A 21,048-nucleotide genomic window follows, 5' to 3' on the forward strand; every position below is an offset into this window, starting at 1 on the left:
TTAATGACACTGGTGTGTGTGATGTGTGTTTGCATCAGGGGCATTAAACAGATCAATCACACCTTTCCGTCACTTTTCCACGTGAGGAAGAAGCCAAACTCGTCGACTTTGAAATGGCAGCTGGGCTCAAAGGCGAAGGGATCCTGAAAAACACAGCAGATGATGAGCGGTGTGTGTGTGTGTTTGTGTGTGAGAGATTGTGTGTGAGTATGAGTGTGTGTGTGTGTGTGATAGGTTAGGGGAAGTATAGGGGTATATAATGTACAGTTTGTACAGTGTAAATCCTCGTCATAGTTTTGATGTCTACAGTGTCTTAGCGTTTGTGTTAGTCAAAGGCGAGTCGATGAACCTGGTACTGCAGAAGTGTGTGTAATGCGATCGAAGAGTCTGATGATTTGAAAAGAACCGAACGCAGCAGGAGAAATATACACCACAAACAAACTAGCACTTGTGCTCAGAACTACAGAAATTGTGAGGGTTTGCTGCTCAAGAAACATTTCCGATTATTATCAGTGTTGAAAACAGTTCATATTTCCGTGGAAGTCGTCCCCTCTGAGTTTGGCAGTATACGCCACAGTGACCCGCGGGCTCGGCTAATGAGTTCACCTTCAGCGGAACACACGAGCCAAGATGGCCGCCGCAGCACAGTTTCCCCATCTGCCTCTCTGCAGGATCTGGCTGAACTGTAACTGCGCTCCATGAGACTTCCTTCTTATTTACGCCCTATCTCCTGTGCGATACATCTGCCGCATTAATCAAGATGGCCGTGTTAGTTAAAGAGATGTTCTTCATCATCCCACAAAGATAAGTTTACTGCGACCGAACACATCTGACCCCGGAGCATCAGGAGACGTTAGCCTACAACTGACGCCATTAATCAACCAGAGCTAGAGCAGAAAACTGGACTAAAGATGAGGAATCACAGACAGACATCAGTGAGTGTGTGTGTGTGTGTGTGTGTGTGTGTGTGTGAGAGAGAGTGTGTGTGTGCATGTGTGTGTGTCGAGATCAGAACGCTTACCTCATCGAATCGGTCGAACGTGGCTCCGTCCTGCAGGAAATCAGGAACGCGCTTCTGCCAGTTGAACTCGTATGATTTGGTCATGACTGCTCACAGACCTGATGGGAAATATAAACCACATTAACATCCAGAAAACACTGGATTGTAAAATGACTTCACAGATATTCAGATGTTTCAGTTCTTGTGTTTTTGGTGCATCTGAAAAGAAATGTATCTTGTAAATGAACACTAAAAGATGTAATATCCAGTAATATCAGCGCTCTGACTGCACTGACACTATCAGAACTGACCCTGATCTGAATTATAACTCCACTGTCTCCTCAGCTGGATCTGAATCATCATATGTGGTGACGTTTGCATCTTTGATTCTTTTATCTTTATAAGTCATGAAGTATTCCATCAAACAAAACCTGAAGACGTGGCGCTGAAATGAATCCGCAGCAGAGCTTTAATCTGAAAGAAGGAATGCAGTATATACCAGCCGTCAGGTGAATATTCCCTCAGACATATTCAACATGCTGACGGCGAGATATCCCAAACAGGAGAGTCTCGATGCATCCGCTGGGAAACACCATATTAATAACCCACTGATAAATATTCAATCAGAACTCATTAAAATTCAGGAGCTGCATATTCATGCACATCAAACAGAAGGAGTCACGCCATAACCCTACAACAGAGGATGATGGGAAATATGAGGTGCAGCATAAGGCGTGCTAAATGAGACTCTTTTTATTTATTCTACAGGTAGAGATACACTACATTGGCAAAAGTTTTGTGACGCCTGCCTTCACACACACAAGCTTTAATGCCATCCCATTGTTAACCCGTGGGGTTTAATCTGGAGTCGGCCCACCCTCTCTAACAGCTCCAGCTCTTCTGGGAAGGCTTTCCTCAAGGTTTAGGAGTGTGTTTATGGGGATTTTTGCCCATTCTTCTAGAAGCTCATTTGTGAGGTCAGGCACTGATGTTGGACGAGAAGGCCTGGCTCTCAGTCTCCGCTCTAATTCATCCCAAAGCTGTTCTATCGGGTTGAGCTCAGGACTCTGTGCAGGCCAGTCCAGTTCCTCCACACCAAACTCCTCATCCATGTCTTTATGGAGCGACGCTTTGTGCACTGGAGCGCAGTCATGCTGGGACAGGACACAGTGTCAAACTCATCACTGAAGACAACAGTCAATCAACTGAACACTGAACACATCACTCCAACATAAAATCATGTCTGTCATCATAATATTGACAGTATTATTACTGACAGTAACCTAACATTAATAATTAAAAATGTCCCCCTAAATCCTCATTATTGTAAAAACACAACATATTCAAATAATAAATATTATTCTGTAACCCTTGATTTCAATAGTCCACTTGACACATTCTACTAACTATAGGTAACTTTGCAACTGCATGTTAACCAGCAGTCATTAGAGTATTAGTAACTCTCTGCTTCATTACACTTTATTTTCCCAACAGACATTCTACTGTAACATTAATATTTTAAATGATATTTTAAATGATATTTTTTTACCCGGAAAAGAGTTAATCCTGACAAGATGTCCTTTGAGGAAGTGGCCGTTTGTAAAACAGCATAAAAGTAAAGTACACCGAAATACTGAAGGGGTTCTGTTTGGTTTGGTGTGTGGATTACAGAATTCATAACTAGCACAAAATGATATATCACAACAGTAGAATGGATTCAATGGAATTGACCCATCTCGATAGCTGAGTAAACGCATGTGTGAGTGAGTGTGTGAGTGAGTGTGTGCGTGCGCGTGTGTGTGTGTGTGTGTGTGTGTGTGTGTGTGTGTGTGTGTGTGTGTTTGCCTCACCCGACTTGTGCAAACAAACCCACCCTGGTAATGTTTGTCAGTCAAGTTAAACATTCAGTCTAATACACCAGTAAGCGGTTCTCAACACACAAAAACATGCACACACGCACGCACGCACGCAAGCACATAACACACACACTGCACCAATGATATTGATCACAGATATATCCATGATACTGATCAATGATGTTTCGTCTGTCATTCAGGCTCTCTAATGATCTGAAAGCGATAGTTCATGAAAAATCATAATTTCCTCTCATTCAAACCTGCATTTCTTTATTCTGCAAAAGAAGATATTTTGAAAAATGTTGGGAAACAAATAGTTTAATAATCTAATTTACCGTAGAGATTCATTTAATCATTTTCTGTGCTTTCCTGGATATCCCTGTCATATATATTGTGTGAAAAAAACGCTTGTGAATGCAAAGCTCTGTAAAGTTTTGATGATCATAATAGGTAAAGAGTTGATTCCATGATTCCTTGATGAGGCGTTTCAGACACGCAGAGAAAAGAGCGGATGCATCAGTGGAGATTGGGAGAATTTAAGAGTGTTTGACCTCGGATGGAGAGAACCTGTTGCTGAAGCCTTCAAAACAGCATCACAGGGCACTTTTAAAAATCAGCTTACTTTTGACATTCAGCAGGTTACATCATCTTCACACACGATCAAACCAGGGAAGAGGATTGTGTGCAGATCACAGGATGGACGCGGATCACCAGGTTCTGCCACAGCACATTTGACCAAACATGGTCAAACTCACAGAGAGAGAGAGAGAGAGAGAGAGAGAGAGAGAGAGGCGAGAGAGAGAGAGAGAGAGAGAGAGAGAGAGAGAGAGAGAGAGAGAGAGAGAGAGAGAGAGAGAGAGAGAGATGGAGAGAGAGAGAGAGAGAGAGAGAGAGAAGAGAGAGAGAGAGAGAGAGAGAGAGAGAGAGAGAGAGAGAGAGAGAGAGAGAGAGAGAGAGAGAGACGTTCCTTCGCCCAAACCGCACCAACAGCCCAGATAATCAGACGTGTGTAAGACGAACGAGCCGCATCAGGCCGCGGACGCTAATAATAGCCTCTACTGCAGGACCGGCCGCTTCAGTTTCCGGCCTGGGAATGAGGGAGACGCTCCATAATTCCCTGCTATATCTCTGACCAAATATGTACCTAACAGGAAAGCAGAATTACGGATTCTGTCCTCCAATGCCAAGCAGATAAGGCAAGAGAGCAGAAAGGAGGAATTTTTTCCAGAGCCACAGAAATAGAACACTGCCTTTTACAGACAGACAGAGGATCATGGGTAAATAACTCCTGCACTGATATGATCTGAAGAGATGATGTACGGGCGTTTAATGCAGCGCTCAAGGTCACGCTCAAGGTCACGGCAGGTCCACTCGTAAAGCGGGAACTGGCCAGAGGAACCTTCCTCCACAAACAAACAGCACACACACATGTTGCTCTTCGGTGACACACGCATGTCTCCATGGCAACGCGCCCCGGGATCGCCAGCCCTTAATAGGCCTCGTTCGGCCCGATGACTTACAGCAGCTCCGCACGTGTATTTATAGAGCGCGATTCCCCGGAGGCTTCGTCTTCCCAGAAGAGCATCTCAATCAAAACAAGACCAATCCCCGAAGAGCAGCGATTAACCTTCATTTGGCCATTTACCCATAAACCCCTGCAGCCAGTGCAGTTTACCCATAAACCCCTGCAGCCGGTGCGGTTTACCCATAAACCCCTGCAGCCGGTGCGGTTTACCCATAAACCCCTGCAGCCGGTGCGGTTTACCCATAAACCCCTGCAGCCGGTGCCGTTTACCCATAAACCCCTGCAGCCGGTGCCGTTTACCCATAAACCCCTGCAGCCGGTGCCGTTTACCCATAAACCCCTGCAGCCGGTGCCGTTTACCCATAAACCCCTGCAGCCGGTGCGGTTTACCCATAAACCCCTGCAGCCGGTGCCGTTTACCCATAAACCCCTGCAGCCGGTGCCGTTTACCCATAAACCCCTGCAGCCGGTGCCGTTTACCCATAAACCCCTGCAGCCGGTGCCGTTTACCCATAAACCCCTGCAGCCGGTGCCGTTTACCCATAAACCCCTGCAGCCGGTGCCGTTTACCCATAAACCCCTGCAGCCGGTGCCGTTTACCCATAAAGTCCTTTTGCGGAGCTGCCGTCTGATTGGCTGCTTACAGACACTCCTGATCTTGACAGAAGACAGACACAGCTAATGAAGCCTGATGAGCAGATCAGACGCCGCTCGTTAGGCTAATTCAGTTAAACGAGTCTTACCAGGCCGAGGCTGAAGCTGAAGAGCAGCGGATGCTGAGGAGAGATCACTGTCTGCAAAACAGGAACACACACACACACACACACACACACACACACACACACACACACACACACACACACACACACACACACACACACACACACACACACACACACACACACACCTGTCATCTCAGGCATCAAACCTGACAGAAATATCAAAATTATTCAATAAATGAGGGAGAAATGAAAGCATCGCATTAACATGACCCGCCCACACGTTTTGTGGGATCTTATCTTAACCAATCAGAACAGAGCTCATTTGCATAAAGTGAATAATGGCTCTACTGTAAGCGTTCTGAAGCAGAAGCCAATCTCCTCCGTATTATCAATCTGTCTGAGATTAAAATAAAGCGTTATAAAACACAAATGATCCGGGTAAATCTCCTGATAAAGCCTGTGTTCCGTTTGTTCAGTCTGGCAGATCCACGTAATGAGTGAGGGATATTTTTAGACGTTAAGCGGTGTTATTTCAGGTAACATCAGACAAGGCGACAAATATTCTGTTGATTAAAGCAGCCGATAATCCCAGAAGCTCACCGGAAACACACAAACAGCTTCAGCACGGCGGAAACACACAAACAGCTTCAGCACGGCGGAAACACACCGGCGGGATGACTGAGGAAGGGAAGCGGCCTTCAGGAACAGGGACGCGATTGCAGAAGAGATCGATCAGCCTTGAATAAATGAAGGACAACACCTTCATGAGCTGAAGGAACGCTCGGCATCATGGGATACAGACGCTCTAGGCCATCAGCGCTTCTGATCAGATACAGATAACCATTCACTGTTAGGATATCAGTGGCTGGCGAGGTCAAAGGTCGTGTGTCCTGGATTCTTGCTTAGGATCCTCATAGAGCACGTTTACATGCACAGCAGTGAGCTGATAACACACACATATCAGCTTATTAATATGACCAGTTCCCCCGTTTACATGCACACCAGTAAACTAACAATGGAAGTAAAGCGCGTTTACATGACTCTATTAATAAAGCGGTTAGTTCCTTCAGTGACGTCTATAATAATAATGTCCGTGTCTGACTCAGAGTATTCCTCATGTTCCGTCAGTTGTGATGTTAATAAAGCGTGAGCTGGAGATTTATGGCTCATATTATCCCTCATGATGCAGCGTCTGACTGAACGTCTTCTGCTTCTGCGGACTGAGATGAGAACACATTCTCTCAGGGGTGTGATTGTAAAAGCGCTATATAAATAAAGTTGATTGATTGATTGATTGATTGAGGGGTCTTAAAAGAGTCTGCGTTTATAATATATGTCCTTATATCATGCAAAACACTCGCTGGATGTATTCAAATCTGCTCTAAGTTTGCGTTTTTGTCACCTATCACACATGCACACTTCAGTAATCCGACAGAAAGCAGGTCCATCCGTTTACATGCGGGGCGAAATCAGAGTCAGAGGCAAAAACTCCCTGAGTCAAGCGGGTTATGCTTACGCCGTTTATGAGCTTACTCCGATAAAAGAAAACGGGTTACCGCGGTTACAGGACCATGTTCGTTGTCGGCTTATTAGGCATAATCGGCTTAAAGGGATAGTTCACCCAAAAATGAAAATGTGATGTTGATCTGCTGACCCCCAAGGCATCCAACATGTCGGTGTGTGTGTTTCTTCAGGAGAACATCAATGAAGATGTTTAACTCAACCGTTGCTGTCTGCCAGTCATGATGTGAATGGGGAACAATTCTATAAGAGTAAAAAAACACACGCTTAGACAACACGCACACACACCCTGCTGATCGCGACGACACACTGATGTCTTCAGACACGAACCGATCCGCTATTGCTTCCGTATGGTAAGGTCAAACACTAACTAATGAGGAATATATCTATATATATATATCTATGATCGCGCCAGTTTGACCTCATCAGACGGCAGTAATAGCGGATGGGAACACTAGATGAGATTCGCCTGATATGTGGTAAAAATAACATAAATACTGTTTCTCTCAGAAACCGATCAGTTCGAGTCTGAAGACATCAGTGTGTTGTCACGAACAGCAGGGTGTGTGTGTGCATGTAGTCTAAGCATGTGTTTTTTTTACTCTCATAGAGTTTTCTCTATAAGAATTTTGTTTCACTTGTGTTCTACTGAAGAAACACACACACCTACCACATCTTGGATGCACTGGGTGTAAGCAGATACACATCACATTTTCATTTTTGGGTGAACTATCCCTTTAAGAATGTGTATGTAAACGCACCCAATGACATTAAACTAGTCAGCGGTTTATTGTTGTATGGCAAAATGTAACCATCATTGTTCAGCTCTAATCTAATAAATGCAAGAAGATATTAAGATATTATAAACATGATTATCTGCTTTCAAAACGTGTGTTATGAGAAGAGCTACACAAACACAGGTCTTCTAGTAGGTGTAGTGTGTGTACCATTCCCTCATCTGATCACGTGACCCGCGGGATCCGATCACATGACGCTGACCTCGGCTAACTCAGGTAATAATAGACAGCGCTCAGAAGTCACGTTCTGAGTTATAGCACAAAGGTCGACAGTTTAATTGGAAGTGCAAATTGCGTCCGCATGCGCGGCTCCCTTCAGTGGCTGAACGCGCTTCACTGGGCTGCAATTAGAAAGAGCCGTAATAGCTCCGGCTTCGCTCTGTTCTGAGCTATTCTTATCCATCAGCCATCCAGGAACCCTGATGCTTCAGCTGTTCTACAGAGATCGCTTCAGGACGCGCTCGCTCATCTGCTGTCCAAACACACAGACTCCATCACATTCATTATCTGATGTTAAAGGGTTAGTTCAGCCAGTAATGTGAATTGTGTGATTAATTCCTCTTGTGGTTGGCCAGCCGTCAGACCTCCGCTCATCTTCACACACAGATGAAGATATTAGTGTTGAAATCCGATGGCTCAGAAAGGCCTTCATTGACACCAATGTCATTTCCTCTCTCAAGACCCATAAAGGCACTAAAGACGTCGTTACAAAGCCCATCTCACTACAGCGGCTCTACAATCATTGATGAAGAGGCCAGAATAGAGTTAGTGCGGGAAAACACTAAATAACGACTTATATAGTGATGGCCGATCTCAGAACAAAGATTCGAACCGTTATGAGTCAGTGAATCGATTCATGATTCGAATCGTTATGAGTCAGTGAATCGATTCATGATTCGGACCGTTATGAGTCAGTGAATCGATTCATGATTCGGTCTGACTGAATTAATGACAGAAGTTTCATTTATATTGAACTAACCCTTTAATCTCAATGGAAACCATGGGAAAGAAAAGAGAAGACAGGAGTTTTGTTCATACATCGACTGAAAACAGCTCTAAAATATCAATCTTGGGATTTAAAGGATTAGTTCACTTCATATTCACCCTCATCTCATCCCAGATGTTCATGTCTTTCTTTCTTCAGTCAGAAAGAAATGTTTTTTTGAGGAAAATATTCAAGGATTTTTATGGACATATATGGAATTCAATGGGAACCAATGGTTGAAGGCCATTATAACTGTCAGATCGGCGTTTATAACTCTCAGATCGGCGTTTATAACTCTCAGATCGCCGTTTATAACTGTCAGATCGCCGTTTATAACTCTCAGATCGCCGTATATAACTCTCAGGTCAGCGTTTATAACTCTCAGGTCAGCGTTTATAACTCTCAGGTCAGCGTTTATAACTCTCAGGTCTGCGTTTATAACTCTCAGATCGGCGTTTATAACTCTCAGATCGCCGTATATAACTCTCAGGTCAGCGTTTATAACTCTCAGGTCAGCGTTTATAACTCTCAGGTCAGCGTTTATAACTCTCAGGTCGGCGTTTATAACTCTCAGGTCAGCGTTTATAACTCTCAGGTCAGCGTTTATAACTCTCAGGTCGGCGTTTATAACTCTCAGATCGGCGTTTATAACTCTCAGATCGCCGTTTATAACTCTCAGGTCAGCGTTTATAACTCTCAGGTCAGCGTTTATAACTCTCAGATCGCCGTTTATAACTCTCAGGTCGGCGTTTATAACTCTCAGGTCAGCGTTTATAACTCTCAGGTCGGCGTTTATAACTCTCAGGTCAGCGTTTATAACTCTCAGGTCAGCGTTTATAACTCTCAGGTCAGCGTTTATAACTCTCAGATCGCCGTTTATAACTCTCAGGTCGGCGTTTATAACTCTCAGATCGCCGTTTATAACTCTCAGATCGGCGTTTATAACTCTCAGATCGCCGTTTATAACTCTCAGGTCAGCGTTTATAACTCTCAGGTCAGCGTTTATAACTCTCAGATCGGCGTTTATAACTCTCAGATCGCCGTTTATAACTCTCAGATCGCCGTTTATAACTCTCAGATCGGCGTTTATAACTCTCAGATCGGCGTTTATAACTGTCAGATCGCCGTTTATAACTCTCAGGTCAGCGTTTATAACTCTCAGATCACAGTTTATAACTCTCAGATCGGCGTTTATAACTCTCAGGTCGGCGTTTATAACTCTCAGGTCAGCGTTTATAACTCTCAGGTCGGCGTTTATAACTGCCAGATCGCCATTTATAACTGTCAGATCAGCGTTTATAACTCAGGTCGGCGTTTATAACTCTCAGATCGCCGTTTATAACTCTCAGGTCGGCGTTTATAACTGTCAGATCGCCGTTTATAACTCTCAGGTCAGCGTTTATAACACAGGTCGGCGTTTATAACTCTCAGATCGCCGTTGATAACTCTCAGGTCAGTATTTATAACTGTCAGATCGGCGTTTATAACATTTACATTTAATCATTTAGCAGACGCTTTTATCCAAAGCGACTTACAAAAAAGGGGAGAGTAATAGAAGCAACGGAACAGACAAGGCCAACAACCTGTAAGAGCTGTAAGAAATCTCAATTAATTAGCACAATACACAACAATTTTTTTTTATTTTTATAACTGTCAGATCGGCGTTTATAACTGTCAGATCGGCGTTGATAACTCTCAGGTCAGCGTTGATAACTCTCAGGTCAGCGTTTATAACTCAGGTCGGCGTTTATAACTCTCAGATCGCCGTTGATAACTCTCAGGTCAGCGTTTATAACTCTCAGGTCGGCGTTTATAACTCTCAGATCGGCGTTTATAACTCTCAGATCGCCATTTATAATTCTCAGATCGCCGTTTATAACTCTCAGGTCAGCGTTTATAACTCTCAGATCGGCGTTTATAACTCTCAGGTCAGCGTTTATAACTCTCAGGTCGGCGTTTATAACTCTCAGATCGGCGTTTATAACTGTCAGATCGGCGTTTATAACTCTCAGATCGGCGTTTATAACTCTCAGATCGGCGTTTATAACTCTCAGGTCAGCGTTTATAACTCAGATCGCCGTTTATAACTCTCAGATCGGCGTTTTTAACTCTCAGGTCGGCGTTTATAACTCTCAGATCGCCTTTGACAACTCTCAGGTCAGCGTTTATAACTCAGGTCGGCGTTTATAACTGTCAGATCACCGTTTATAACCCTCAGGTCGGCGTTTATAACTCAGGTCAGCGTTTATAACCCTCAGGTCGGCGTTTATAACTCAGGTCAGCGTTTATAACTCTCAGGTCGGCGTTTATAACTCTCAGATCGGCGTTGATAACTCTCAGGTCGGCGTTTATAACTCTCAGATCAGCGTTTATAACTGTCTGATCGCCGTTTATAACTCTCAGGTCGGTGTTTATAACACTCAGGTCGGCGTTTATAACTCTCAGATCGGCGTTGATAACTGTCAGATCGCCGTTTATAACTCTGAGGTCAACGTTTATAACTGTCAGATCGGCGTTTATAACTCTCAGATCGGCGTTGATAACTGTCAGATCGCCGTTTATAACTCTCAGGTCGGCGTTTATAACTCTCAGATCGGCGTTGATAACTCACAGGTCGGCGTTTATAACTCTCAGATCAGCGTTTATAACTGTCAGATCGCCGTTTATAACTCTCAGGTCAGCGTTTATAACTGTCAGATCACCGTTTATAACTGTCAGATCGCCTTTTTATAACTCTGAGGTCAGCGTTTATAACTGTCAGAACGCCATTTATAATTCTCAGGTCAGCATTTATAACTCTCAGATCGCCGTTTATAACTCTCAGATGGGGGTTTATAACTCTCAGATCAGCGTTTATAACTGTCAGATCGCCATTTATAACTCTCAGATCGCCATTTATAATTCTCAGGTCAGCGTTTATAACTCTCAGATCGCCGTTTATAACTCTCAGATCGCCGTTTATAACTCTCAGATCAGTGTTTATAACTGTCAGATCGCCATTTATAATTCTCAGATCGCCGTTTATAACTCTCAGATCGCCGTTTATAACTCTCAGATCGCCGTTTATAACTCTCAGATCAGCGTTTATAACTGTCAGATCGCCGTTTATAACTCTCAGATCGCCATTTATAACTCTCAGATCAGGGTTTATAACTCTCAGATCGGCGTTTATAACTCTCAGGTCGGCGTTTATAACTCTCAGATCGGGGTTTATAACTCTCAGATCGCCCTTTAAAACTGTTAGATCACAGTTTATAACTGTCAGATCACCGTTTATAACTCTCAGGTCAGCGTTTATAACTCTCAGGTCAGCGTTTATAACTCTCAGATCGCCGTTTATAACTCTGAGGTCAGCGTTTATAACTGTCAGATCGCCATTTATAATTCTCAGGTCAGCGTTTATAACTCTCAGATCGCCGTTTATAACTCTCAAATCGCCGTTTATAACTCTCAGATCGGGGTTTATAACTCTCAGATCAGCGTTTATAACTGTCAGATCGCCATTTATAACTCTCAGATCGCCATTTATAATTCTCAGGTCAGCGTTTATAACTCTCAGATCGCCGTTTATAACTCTCAGATCGCCGTTTATAACTCTCAGATCGCCGTTTATAACTCTCAGATCGCCGTTTATAACTCTCAGATCGCCGTTGATAACTCTCAGGTCAGCGTTTATAACTCAGATCGCCGTTTATAACTCTCAGATCGCCGTTTATAACTCTCAGATCGCCATTTATAATTCTCAGATCGCCGTTTATAACTCTCAGATCAGCGTTTATAACTGTCAGATCGCCGTTTATAACTCTCAGATCGCCATTTATAACTCTCAGATCAGGGTTTATAACTCTCAGATCGGCGTTTATAACTCTCAGGTCGGCGTTTATAACTCTCAGGTCGGCGTTTATAACTCTCAGGTCGGCGTTTATAACTCTCAGATCGGCGTTTATAACTCTCAGGTCAGCGTTTATAACTCTCAGGTCAGCGTTTATAACTCTCAGGTCGGCGTTTATAACTCTCAGGTCAGCGTTTATAACTCTCAGATCGGCGTTTATAACTCTCAGGTCGGCGTTTATAACTCTCAGGTCAGGGTTTATAACTCTCAGATCGCCGTTTATAACTCTCAAATCGCCGTTTATAACTCTCAGATCGGGGTTTATAACTCTCAGATCAGCGTTTATAACTGTCAGATCGCCATTTATAACTCTCAGATCGCCATTTATAATTCTCAGGTCAGCGTTTATAACTCTCAGATCGCCGTTTATAACTCTCAGATCGCCGTTTATAACTCTCAGATCAGTGTTTATAACTGTCAGATCGCCATTTATAATTCTCAGATCGCCGTTTATAACTCTCAGATCGCCGTTTATAACTCTCAGATCAGCGTTTATAACTGTCAGATCGCCGTTTATAACTCTCAGATCGCCATTTATAACTCTCAGATCAGGGTTTATAACTCTCAGATCGGCGTTTATAACTCTCAGATCGGCGTTTATAACTCTCAGGTCGGCGTTTATAACTCTCAGATCGGGGTTTATAACTCTCAGATCGGGGTTTATAACTCTCAGATCGCCCTTTAAAACTGTTAGATCACAGTTTATAACTGTCAGATCACCGTTTATAACTCTCAGGTCAGCGTTTATAACTCTCAGGTCAGCGTTTATAACTCTCAGGTCGGCGTTTATAACTCTCAGGTCGGCGTTTATAACTCTCAGGTAAGCGTTTATAACTCTCAGGTCAGCGTTTATAACTCTCAGGTCGGCGTTTATAACTCTCAGGTCAGCGTTTATAACTCTCAGGTCAGCGTTTATAACTCTCAGATCGGCGTTTATAACTCTCAGGTCAGCGTTTATAACTCTCAGGTCGGCGTTTATAACTCTCAGGTCAGCGTTTATAACTCTCAGGTCAGCGTTTATAACTCTCAGATCGGCGTTTATAACTCTCAGGTCAGCGTTTATAACTCTCAGGTCGGCGTTTATAACTCTCAGGTCAGCGTTTATAACTCTCAGGTCAGCGTTTATAACTCTTAGGTCAGCGTTTATAACTCTCAGGTCAGCGTTTATAACTCTCAGGTCAGCGTTTATAACTCTCAGATCGGCGTTTATAACTCTCAGATCGGGGTTTATAACTCTCAGATCGCCCTTTAAAACTGTTAGATCGCCGTTTATAACTCTCAGGTCGGCGTTTATAACTCTCAGGTCAGCGTTTATAACTCAGGTCAGCGTTTATAACTCAGGTCAGCGTTTATAACTCAGGTCAGCGTTTATAACTCTCAGATCGGCGTTTATAACTCTCAGGTCAGCGTTTATAACTCTCAGGTCAGCGTTTATAACTCTCAGATCGGCGTTTATAACTCTCAGGTCGGCGTTTATAACTCAGGTCAGCGTTTATAACTCTCAGGTCGGCGTTTATAACTCTCAGGTCAGCGTTTATAACTCTCAGGTCAGCGTTTATAACTCTCAGGTCAGCGTTTATAACTCTCAGGTCAGCGTTTATAACTCTCAGGTCAGCGTTTATAACTCTCAGGTCAGCGTTTATAACTCTCAGGTCTGCGTTTATAACTCTCAGGTCGGCGTTTATAACTCTCAGGTCAGCGTTTATAACTCTCAGATCGGCGTTTATAACTCTCAGGTCGGCGTTTATAACTCTCAGGTCAGGGTTTATAACTCTCAGATCGCCGTTTATAACTCTCAAATCGCCGTTTATAACTCTCAGATCGGGGTTTATAACTCTCAGATCAGCGTTTATAACTGTCAGATCGCCATTTATAACTCTCAGATCGCCATTTATAATTCTCAGGTCAGCGTTTATAACTCTCAGATCGCCGTTTATAACTCTCAGATCGCCGTTTATAACTCTCAGATCAGTGTTTATAACTGTCAGATCGCCATTTATAATTCTCAGATCGCCGTTTATAACTCTCAGATCGCCGTTTATAACTCTCAGATCAGCGTTTATAACTGTCAGATCGCCGTTTATAACTCTCAGATCGCCATTTATAACTCTCAGATCGCCGTTTATAACTCTCAGATCGGCGTTTATAACTCTCAGATCGGCGTTTATAACTCTCAGATCGGCGTTTATAACTCTCAGATCGGCGTTTATAACTCTCAGATCGGCGTTTATAACTCTCAGGTCGGCGTTTATAACTCTCAGATCGGGGTTTATAACTCTCAGATCGGGGTTTATAACTCTCAGATCGCCCTTTAAAACTGTTAGATCACAGTTTATAACTGTCAGATCACCGTTTATAACTCTCAGGTCAGCGTTTATAACTCTCAGGTCAGCGTTTATAACTCTCAGGTCGGCGTTTATAACTCTCAGGTCGGCGTTTATAACTCTCAGGTAAGCGTTTATAACTCTCAGGTCAGCGTTTATAACTCTCAGGTCGGCGTTTATAACTCTCAGGTCAGCGTTTATAACTCTCAGGTCAGCGTTTATAACTCTCAGATCGGCGTTTATAACTCTCAGGTCAGCGTTTATAACTCTCAGGTCGGCGTTTATAACTCTCAGGTCAGCGTTTATAACTCTCAGGTCAGCGTTTATAACTCTCAGATCGGCGTTTATAACTCTCAGGTCAGCGTTTATAACTCTCAGGTCGGCGTTTATAACTCTCAGGTCAGCGTTTATAACTCTCAGGTCAGCGTTTATAACTCTCAGGTCAGCGTTTATAACTCTCAGGTCAGCGTTTATAACTCTCAGGTCAGCGTTTATAACTCTCAGGTCAGCGTTTATAACTCTCAGATCGCCGTTTATAACTCTCAGATCGGCGTTTATAACTCTCAGATCGGGGTTTATAACTCTCAGATCGCCCTTTAAAACTGTTAGATCGCCGTTTATAACTCTCAGGTCGGCGTTTATAACTCTCAGGTCAGCGTTTATAACTCAGGTCAGCGTTTATAACTCAGGTCAGCGTTTATAACTCAGGTCAGCGTTTATAACTCAGGTCAGCGTTTATAACTCTCAGGTCAGCGTTTATAACTCTCAGATCGGCGTTTATAACTCTCAGGTCGGCGTTTATAACTCAGGTCAGCGTTTATAACTCTCAGGTCGGCGTTTATAACTCTCAGGTCAGCGTTTATAACTCTCAGGTCAGCGTTTATAACTGTTAGATCACCGTTTATAACTCTCAGGTCAGCGTTTATAACTCTCAGGTCAGCGTTTATAACTCTCAGGTCAGAGTTTATAACTCTCAGGTCAGCGTTTATAACTCTCAGGTCAGCGTTTATAACTCTCAGGTCAGAGTTTATAACTCTCAGGTCAGCGTTTATAACTCTCAGGTCTGCGTTTATAACTCTCAGATCGGCGTTTATAACTCTCAGGTCAGCGTTTATAACTCTCAGGTCAGCGTTTATAACTCTCAGGTCAGAGTTTATAACTCTCAGGTCAGCGTTTATAACTCTCAGGTCAGCGTTTATAACTCTCAGGTCAGCGTTTATAACTCTCAGGTCAGCGTTTATAACTCTCAGGTCTGCGTTTATAACTCTCAGATCGGCGTTTATAACTCTCAGGTCAGCGTTTATAACTCTCAGATCGGCGTTTATAACTCTCAGGTCGGCGTTTATAACTCTCAGATCGGGGTTTATAACTCTCAGATCGCCCTTTAAAACTGTTAGATCACCGTTTATAACTCTCAGGTCAGCGTTTATAACTCTCAGGTCAGCGTTTATAACTCTTAAATCTTCCTCTTACAGCTACGTTGTGGTCATCATGAGGTCAGCAGATGATCGGATCTAGACCTGAGCGATAACACACAGGCTCTGATATCACAATATGAGCTCGGATAGGATTAGTGGAGTCGTTTGGGCAGTTTCAGGACATTAGGCACTTCTACAGCAATTGTGTTTAATGTCTTCAGTTGTGTTTAATGTCTTCAGTTGTGTTTAATGTCTTCAGTTGTGTTTAATGTCTTCAGTTGTGTTTAATGTCTTCAGTTGTGTTTAATGTCTTCAGTTGTGTTTAATGTCTTCAGTTGTGTTTAATGTCTTCAGTTGTGTTAAATGTCTTCAGTTGTGTTTAATGTCTTCAGTTGTGTTAAATGTCTTCAGTTGTGTTTAATGTCTTCAGTTGTGTTTAATGTCTTCAGTTGTGTTAAATGTCTTCAGTTGTGTTTAATGTCTTCAGTTGTGTTTAATGTCTTCAGTTGTGTTAAATGTCTTCAGTTGTGTTTAATGTCTTCAGTTGTGTTAAATGTCTTCAGTTGTGTTTAATGTCTTCAGTTGTGTTAAATGTCTTCAGTTGTGTTTAATGTCTTCAGTTGTGTTTAATGTCTTCAGTTGTGTTAAATGTCTTCAGTTGTGTTAAATGTCTTCAGTTGTGTTAAATGTCTTCAGTTGTGTTTAATGTCTTCAGTTGTGTTTAATGTCTTCAGTTGTGTGTTCTTCAGTTGTGTTAAATGTCTTCAGTTGTGTTAAATGTCTTCAGTTGTGTTTAATGTCTTCAGTTGTGTTAAATGTCTTCAGTTGTGTTAAATGTCTTCAGTTGTGTTTAATGTCTTCAGTTGTGTTAAATGTCTTCAGTTGTGTTAAATGTCTTCAGTTGTGTTAGATGTCTTCAGTTGTGTTTAATGTCTTCAGTTGTGTTAGATGTCTTCAGTTGTGTTTAATGTCTTCAGTTGTGTTAAATGTCTTCAGTTGTGTTAGATGTCTTCAGTTGTGTTTAATGTCTTCAGTTGTGTTAAATGTCTTCAGTTGTGTTAAATGTCTTCAGTTGTGTGTCTTCAGTTGTGTTAAATGTCTTCAGTTGTGTTAAATGTCATCAGTTGTGTGTTCTTCAGTTGTGTGTTCTTCAGTTGTGTTAAATGTCTTCAGTTGTGTTAAATGTCTTCAGTTGTGTTAAATGTCTTCAGTTGTGTTAAATGTCTTCAGTTGTGTTTAATGTCTTCAGTTGTGTTTAATGTCTTCAGTTGTGTTTAATGTCTTCAGTTGTGTTAAATGTCTTCAGTTGTGTTTAATGTCTTCAGTTGTGTTAAATGTCTTCAGTTGTGTTAAATGTCTTCAGTTGTGTTTAATGTCTTCAGTTGTGTTTAATGTCTTCAGTTGTGTTTAATGTCTTCAGTTGTGTTAAATGTCTTCAGTTGTGTTTAATGTCTTCAGTTGTGTTAAATGTCTTCAGTTGTGTTAAATGTCTTCAGTTGTGTTTAATGTCTTCAGTTGTGTTAAATGTCTTCAGTTGTGTTTAATGTCTTCAGTTGTGTTTAATGTCTTCAGTTGTGTTTAATGTCTTCAGTTGTGTTTAATGTCTTCAGTTGTGTTTAATGTCTTCAGTTGTGTTAAATGTCTTCAGTTGTGTTAAATGTCTTCAGTTGTGTTTAATGTCTTCAGTTGTGTTAAATGTCTTCAGTTGTGTTAAATGTCTTCAGTTGTGTTTAATGTCTTCAGTGTTGTTAAATGTCTTCAGTTGTGTTTAATGTCTTCAGTTGTGTTAAATGTCTTCAGTTGTGTTAAATGTCTTCAGTTGTGTTTAATGTCTTCAGTTGTGTTTAATGTCTTCAGTTGTGTTAAATGTCTTCAGTTGTGTTAAATGTCTTCAGTTGTGTTTAATGTCTTCAGTTGTGTTTAATGTCTTCAGTTGTGTTTAATGTCTTCAGTTGTGTTAAATGTCTTCAGTTGTGTTTAATGTCTTCAGTTGTGTTAAATGTCTTCAGTTGTGTTAAATGTCTTCAGTTGTGTTTAATGTCTTCAGTTGTGTTTAATGTCTTCAGTTGTGTTAAATGTCTTCAGTTGTGTTTAATGTCTTCAGTTGTGTTTAATGTCTTCAGTTGTGTTTAATGTCTTCAGTTGTGTTTAATGTCTTCAGTTGTGTTAAATGTCTTCAGTTGTGTTTAATGTCTTCAGTTGTGTTTAATGTCTTCAGTTGTGTTAAATGTCTTCAGTTGTGTTAAATGTCTTCAGTTGTGTTAAATGTCTTCAGTTGTGTTTAATGTCTTCAGTTGTGTTTAATGTCTTCAGTTGTGTTTAATGTCTTCAGTTGTGTTAAATGTCTTCAGTTGTGTTAAATGTCTTCAGTTGTGTTAAATGTCTTCAGTTGTGTTTAATGTCTTCAGTTGTGTTAAATGTCTTCAGTTGTGTTAAATGTCTTCAGTTGTGTTTAATGTCTTCAGTTGTGTTTAATGTCTTCAGTTGTGTTTAATGTCTTCAGTTGTGTTAAATGTCTTCAGTTGTGTTAAATGTCTTCAGTTGTGTTTAATGTCTTCAGTTGTGTTTAATGTCTTCAGTTGTGTTTAATGTCTTCAGTTGTGTTAAATGTCTTCAGTTGTGTTAAATGTCTTCAGTTGTGTTAAATGTCTTCAGTTGTGTTTAATGTCTTCAGTTGTGTTTAATGTCTTCAGTTGTGTTTAATGTCTTCAGTTGTGTTAAATGTCTTCAGTTGTGTTTAATGTCTTCAGTTGTGTTTAATGTCTTCAGTTGTGTTAAATGTCTTCAGTTGTGTTTAATGTCTTCAGTTGTGTTTAATGTCTTCAGTTGTGTTAAATGTCTTCAGTTGTGTTTAATGTCTTCAGTTGTGTTTAATGTCTTCAGTTGTGTTAAATGTCTTCAGTTGTGTTTAATGTCTTCAGTTGTGTTAAATGTCTTCAGTTGTGTTTAATGTCTTCAGTTGTGTTAAATGTCTTCAGTTGTGTTAAATGTCTTCAGTTGTGTTTAATGTCTTCAGTTGTGTTTAATGTCTTCAGTTGTGTTTAATGTCTTCAGTTGTGTTTAATGTCTTCAGTTGTGTTTAATGTCTTCAGTTGTGTTAAATGTCTTCAGTTGTGTTAAATGTCTTCAGTTGTGTTTAATGTCTTCAGTTGTGTTAAATGTCTTCAGTTGTGTTTAATGTCTTCAGTTGTGTTTAATGTCTTCAGTTGTGTTAAATGTCTTCAGTTGTGTTAAATGTCTTCAGTTGTGTTTAATGTCTTCAGTTGTGTTTAATGTCTTCAGTTGTGTTAAATGTCTTCAGTTGTGTTTAATGTCTTCAGTTGTGTTTAATGTCTTCAGTTGTGTTTAATGTCTTCAGTTGTGTTAAATGTCTTCAGTTGTGTTAAATGTCTTCAGTTGTGTTTAATGTCTTCAGTTGTGTTTAATGTCTTCAGTTGTGTTAAATGTCTTCAGTTGTGTTAAATGTCTTCAGTTGTGTTTAATGTCTTCAGTTGTGTTTAATGTCTTCAGTTGTGTTTAATGTCTTCAGTTGTGTTAAATGTCTTCAGTTGTGTTTAATGTCTTCAGTTGTGTTTAATGTCTTCGGTTGTGTTTAATGTCTTCGGTTGTGTTTAATGTCTTCGGTTGTGTTTAATGTCTTCGGTTGTGTTTAATGTCTTCAGTTGTGTTTAATGTCTTCAGTTGTGTTAAATGTCTTCAGTTGTGTTAAATGTCTTCAGTTGTGTTTAATGTCTTCAGTTGTGTTTAATGTCTTCAGTTGTGTTTAATGTCTTCAGTTGTGTTTAATGTCTTCAGTTGTGTTAAATGTCTTCAGTTGTGTTAAATGTCTTCAGTTGTGTTTAATGTCTTCAGTTGTGTTTAATGTCTTCAGTTGTGTTTAATGTCTTCAGTTGTGTTAAATGTCTTCAGTTGTGTTAAATGTCTTCAGTTGTGTTTAATGTCTTCAGTTGTGTTTAATGTCTTCAGTTGTGTTTAATGTCTTCAGTTGTGTTTAATGTCTTCAGTTGTGTTAAATGTCTTCAGTTGTGTTTAATGTCTTCAGTTGTGTTAAATGTCTTCAGTTGTGTTTAATGTCTTCAGTTGTGTTTAATGTCTTCAGTTGTGTTTAATGTCTTCAGTTGTGTTAAATGTCTTCAGTTGTGTTAAATGTCTTCAGTTGTGTTTAATGTCTTCAGTTGTGTTTAATGTCTTCAGTTGTGTTAAATGTCTTCAGTTGTGTTAAATGTCTTCAGTTGTGTTTAATGTCTTCAGTTGTGTTTAATGTCTTCAGTTGTGTTAAATGTCTTCAGTTGTGTTTAATGTCTTCAGTTGTGTTTAATGTCTTCGGTTGTGTTTAATGTCTTCGGTTGTGTTTAATGTCTTCGGTTGTGTTTAATGTCTTCGGTTGTGTTTAATGTCTTCGGTTGTGTTTAATGTCTTCAGTTGTGTTAAATGTCTTCAGTTGTGTTAAATGTCTTCAGTTGTGTTAAATGTCTTCAGTTGTGTTTAATGTCTTCAGTTGTGTTTAATGTCTTCAGTTGTGTTTAATGTCTTCAGTTGTGTTTAATGTCTTCAGTTGTGTTAAATGTCTTCAGTTGTGTTTAATGTCTTCAGTTGTGTTTAATGTCTTCAGTTGTGTTTAATGTCTTCAGTTGTGTTAAATGTCTTCAGTTGTGTTAAATGTCTTCAGTTGTGTTTAATGTCTTCAGTTGTGTTTAATGTCTTCAGTTGTGTTTAATGTCTTCAGTTGTGTTTAATGTCTTCAGTTGTGTTAAATGTCTTCAGTTGTGTTAAATGTCTTCAGTTGTGTTAAATGTCTTCAGTTGTGTTTAATGTCTTCAGTTGTGTTTAATGTCTTCAGTTGTGTTTAATGTCTTCAGTTGTGTTAAATGTCTTCAGTTGTGTTAAATGTCTTCAGTTGTGTTTAATGTCTTCAGTTGTGTTTAATGTCTTCAGTTGTGTTAAATGTCTTCAGTTGTGTTAAATGTCTTCAGTTGTGTTTAATGTCTTCAGTTGTGTTTAATGTCTT

At 40.8% G+C, this 21,048-nt stretch overlaps 1 protein-coding gene across 6 annotated transcripts in view; it reads right to left on the bottom strand.

Annotated features, from left to right (window-relative positions):
• Window positions 1-21,048, bottom strand: part of plcb4b (phospholipase C, beta 4b) — a 116,338-nt gene that overhangs the window by 80,852 nt on the left and 14,438 nt on the right. For 4 of the 6 annotated variants that reach the window (XM_067418415.1, XM_067418416.1, XM_067418421.1 and 1 more), the window contains exons 3-5: window positions 5,125-5,175; window positions 1,022-1,119; window positions 63-143 (exon numbers count right to left, since the gene is read on the bottom strand). In XM_067418415.1, the coding sequence (XP_067274516.1) occupies window positions 63-143; window positions 1,022-1,105 (165 nt within the window). In that variant the 5' untranslated portion in view covers window positions 1,106-1,119; window positions 5,125-5,175. The remainder of the gene's footprint in view (window positions 1-62; window positions 144-1,021; window positions 1,120-5,124; window positions 5,176-21,048) is intronic. The other 2 variants (XM_067418419.1, XM_067418420.1) reach the window with 1 other exon arrangement.

The sequence above is a fragment of the Pseudorasbora parva genome, chromosome 15 (genome assembly GCF_024679245.1).
Source record: "Pseudorasbora parva isolate DD20220531a chromosome 15, ASM2467924v1, whole genome shotgun sequence".
Classification (NCBI taxonomy): Eukaryota; Metazoa; Chordata; class Actinopteri; order Cypriniformes; family Gobionidae; genus Pseudorasbora; species Pseudorasbora parva.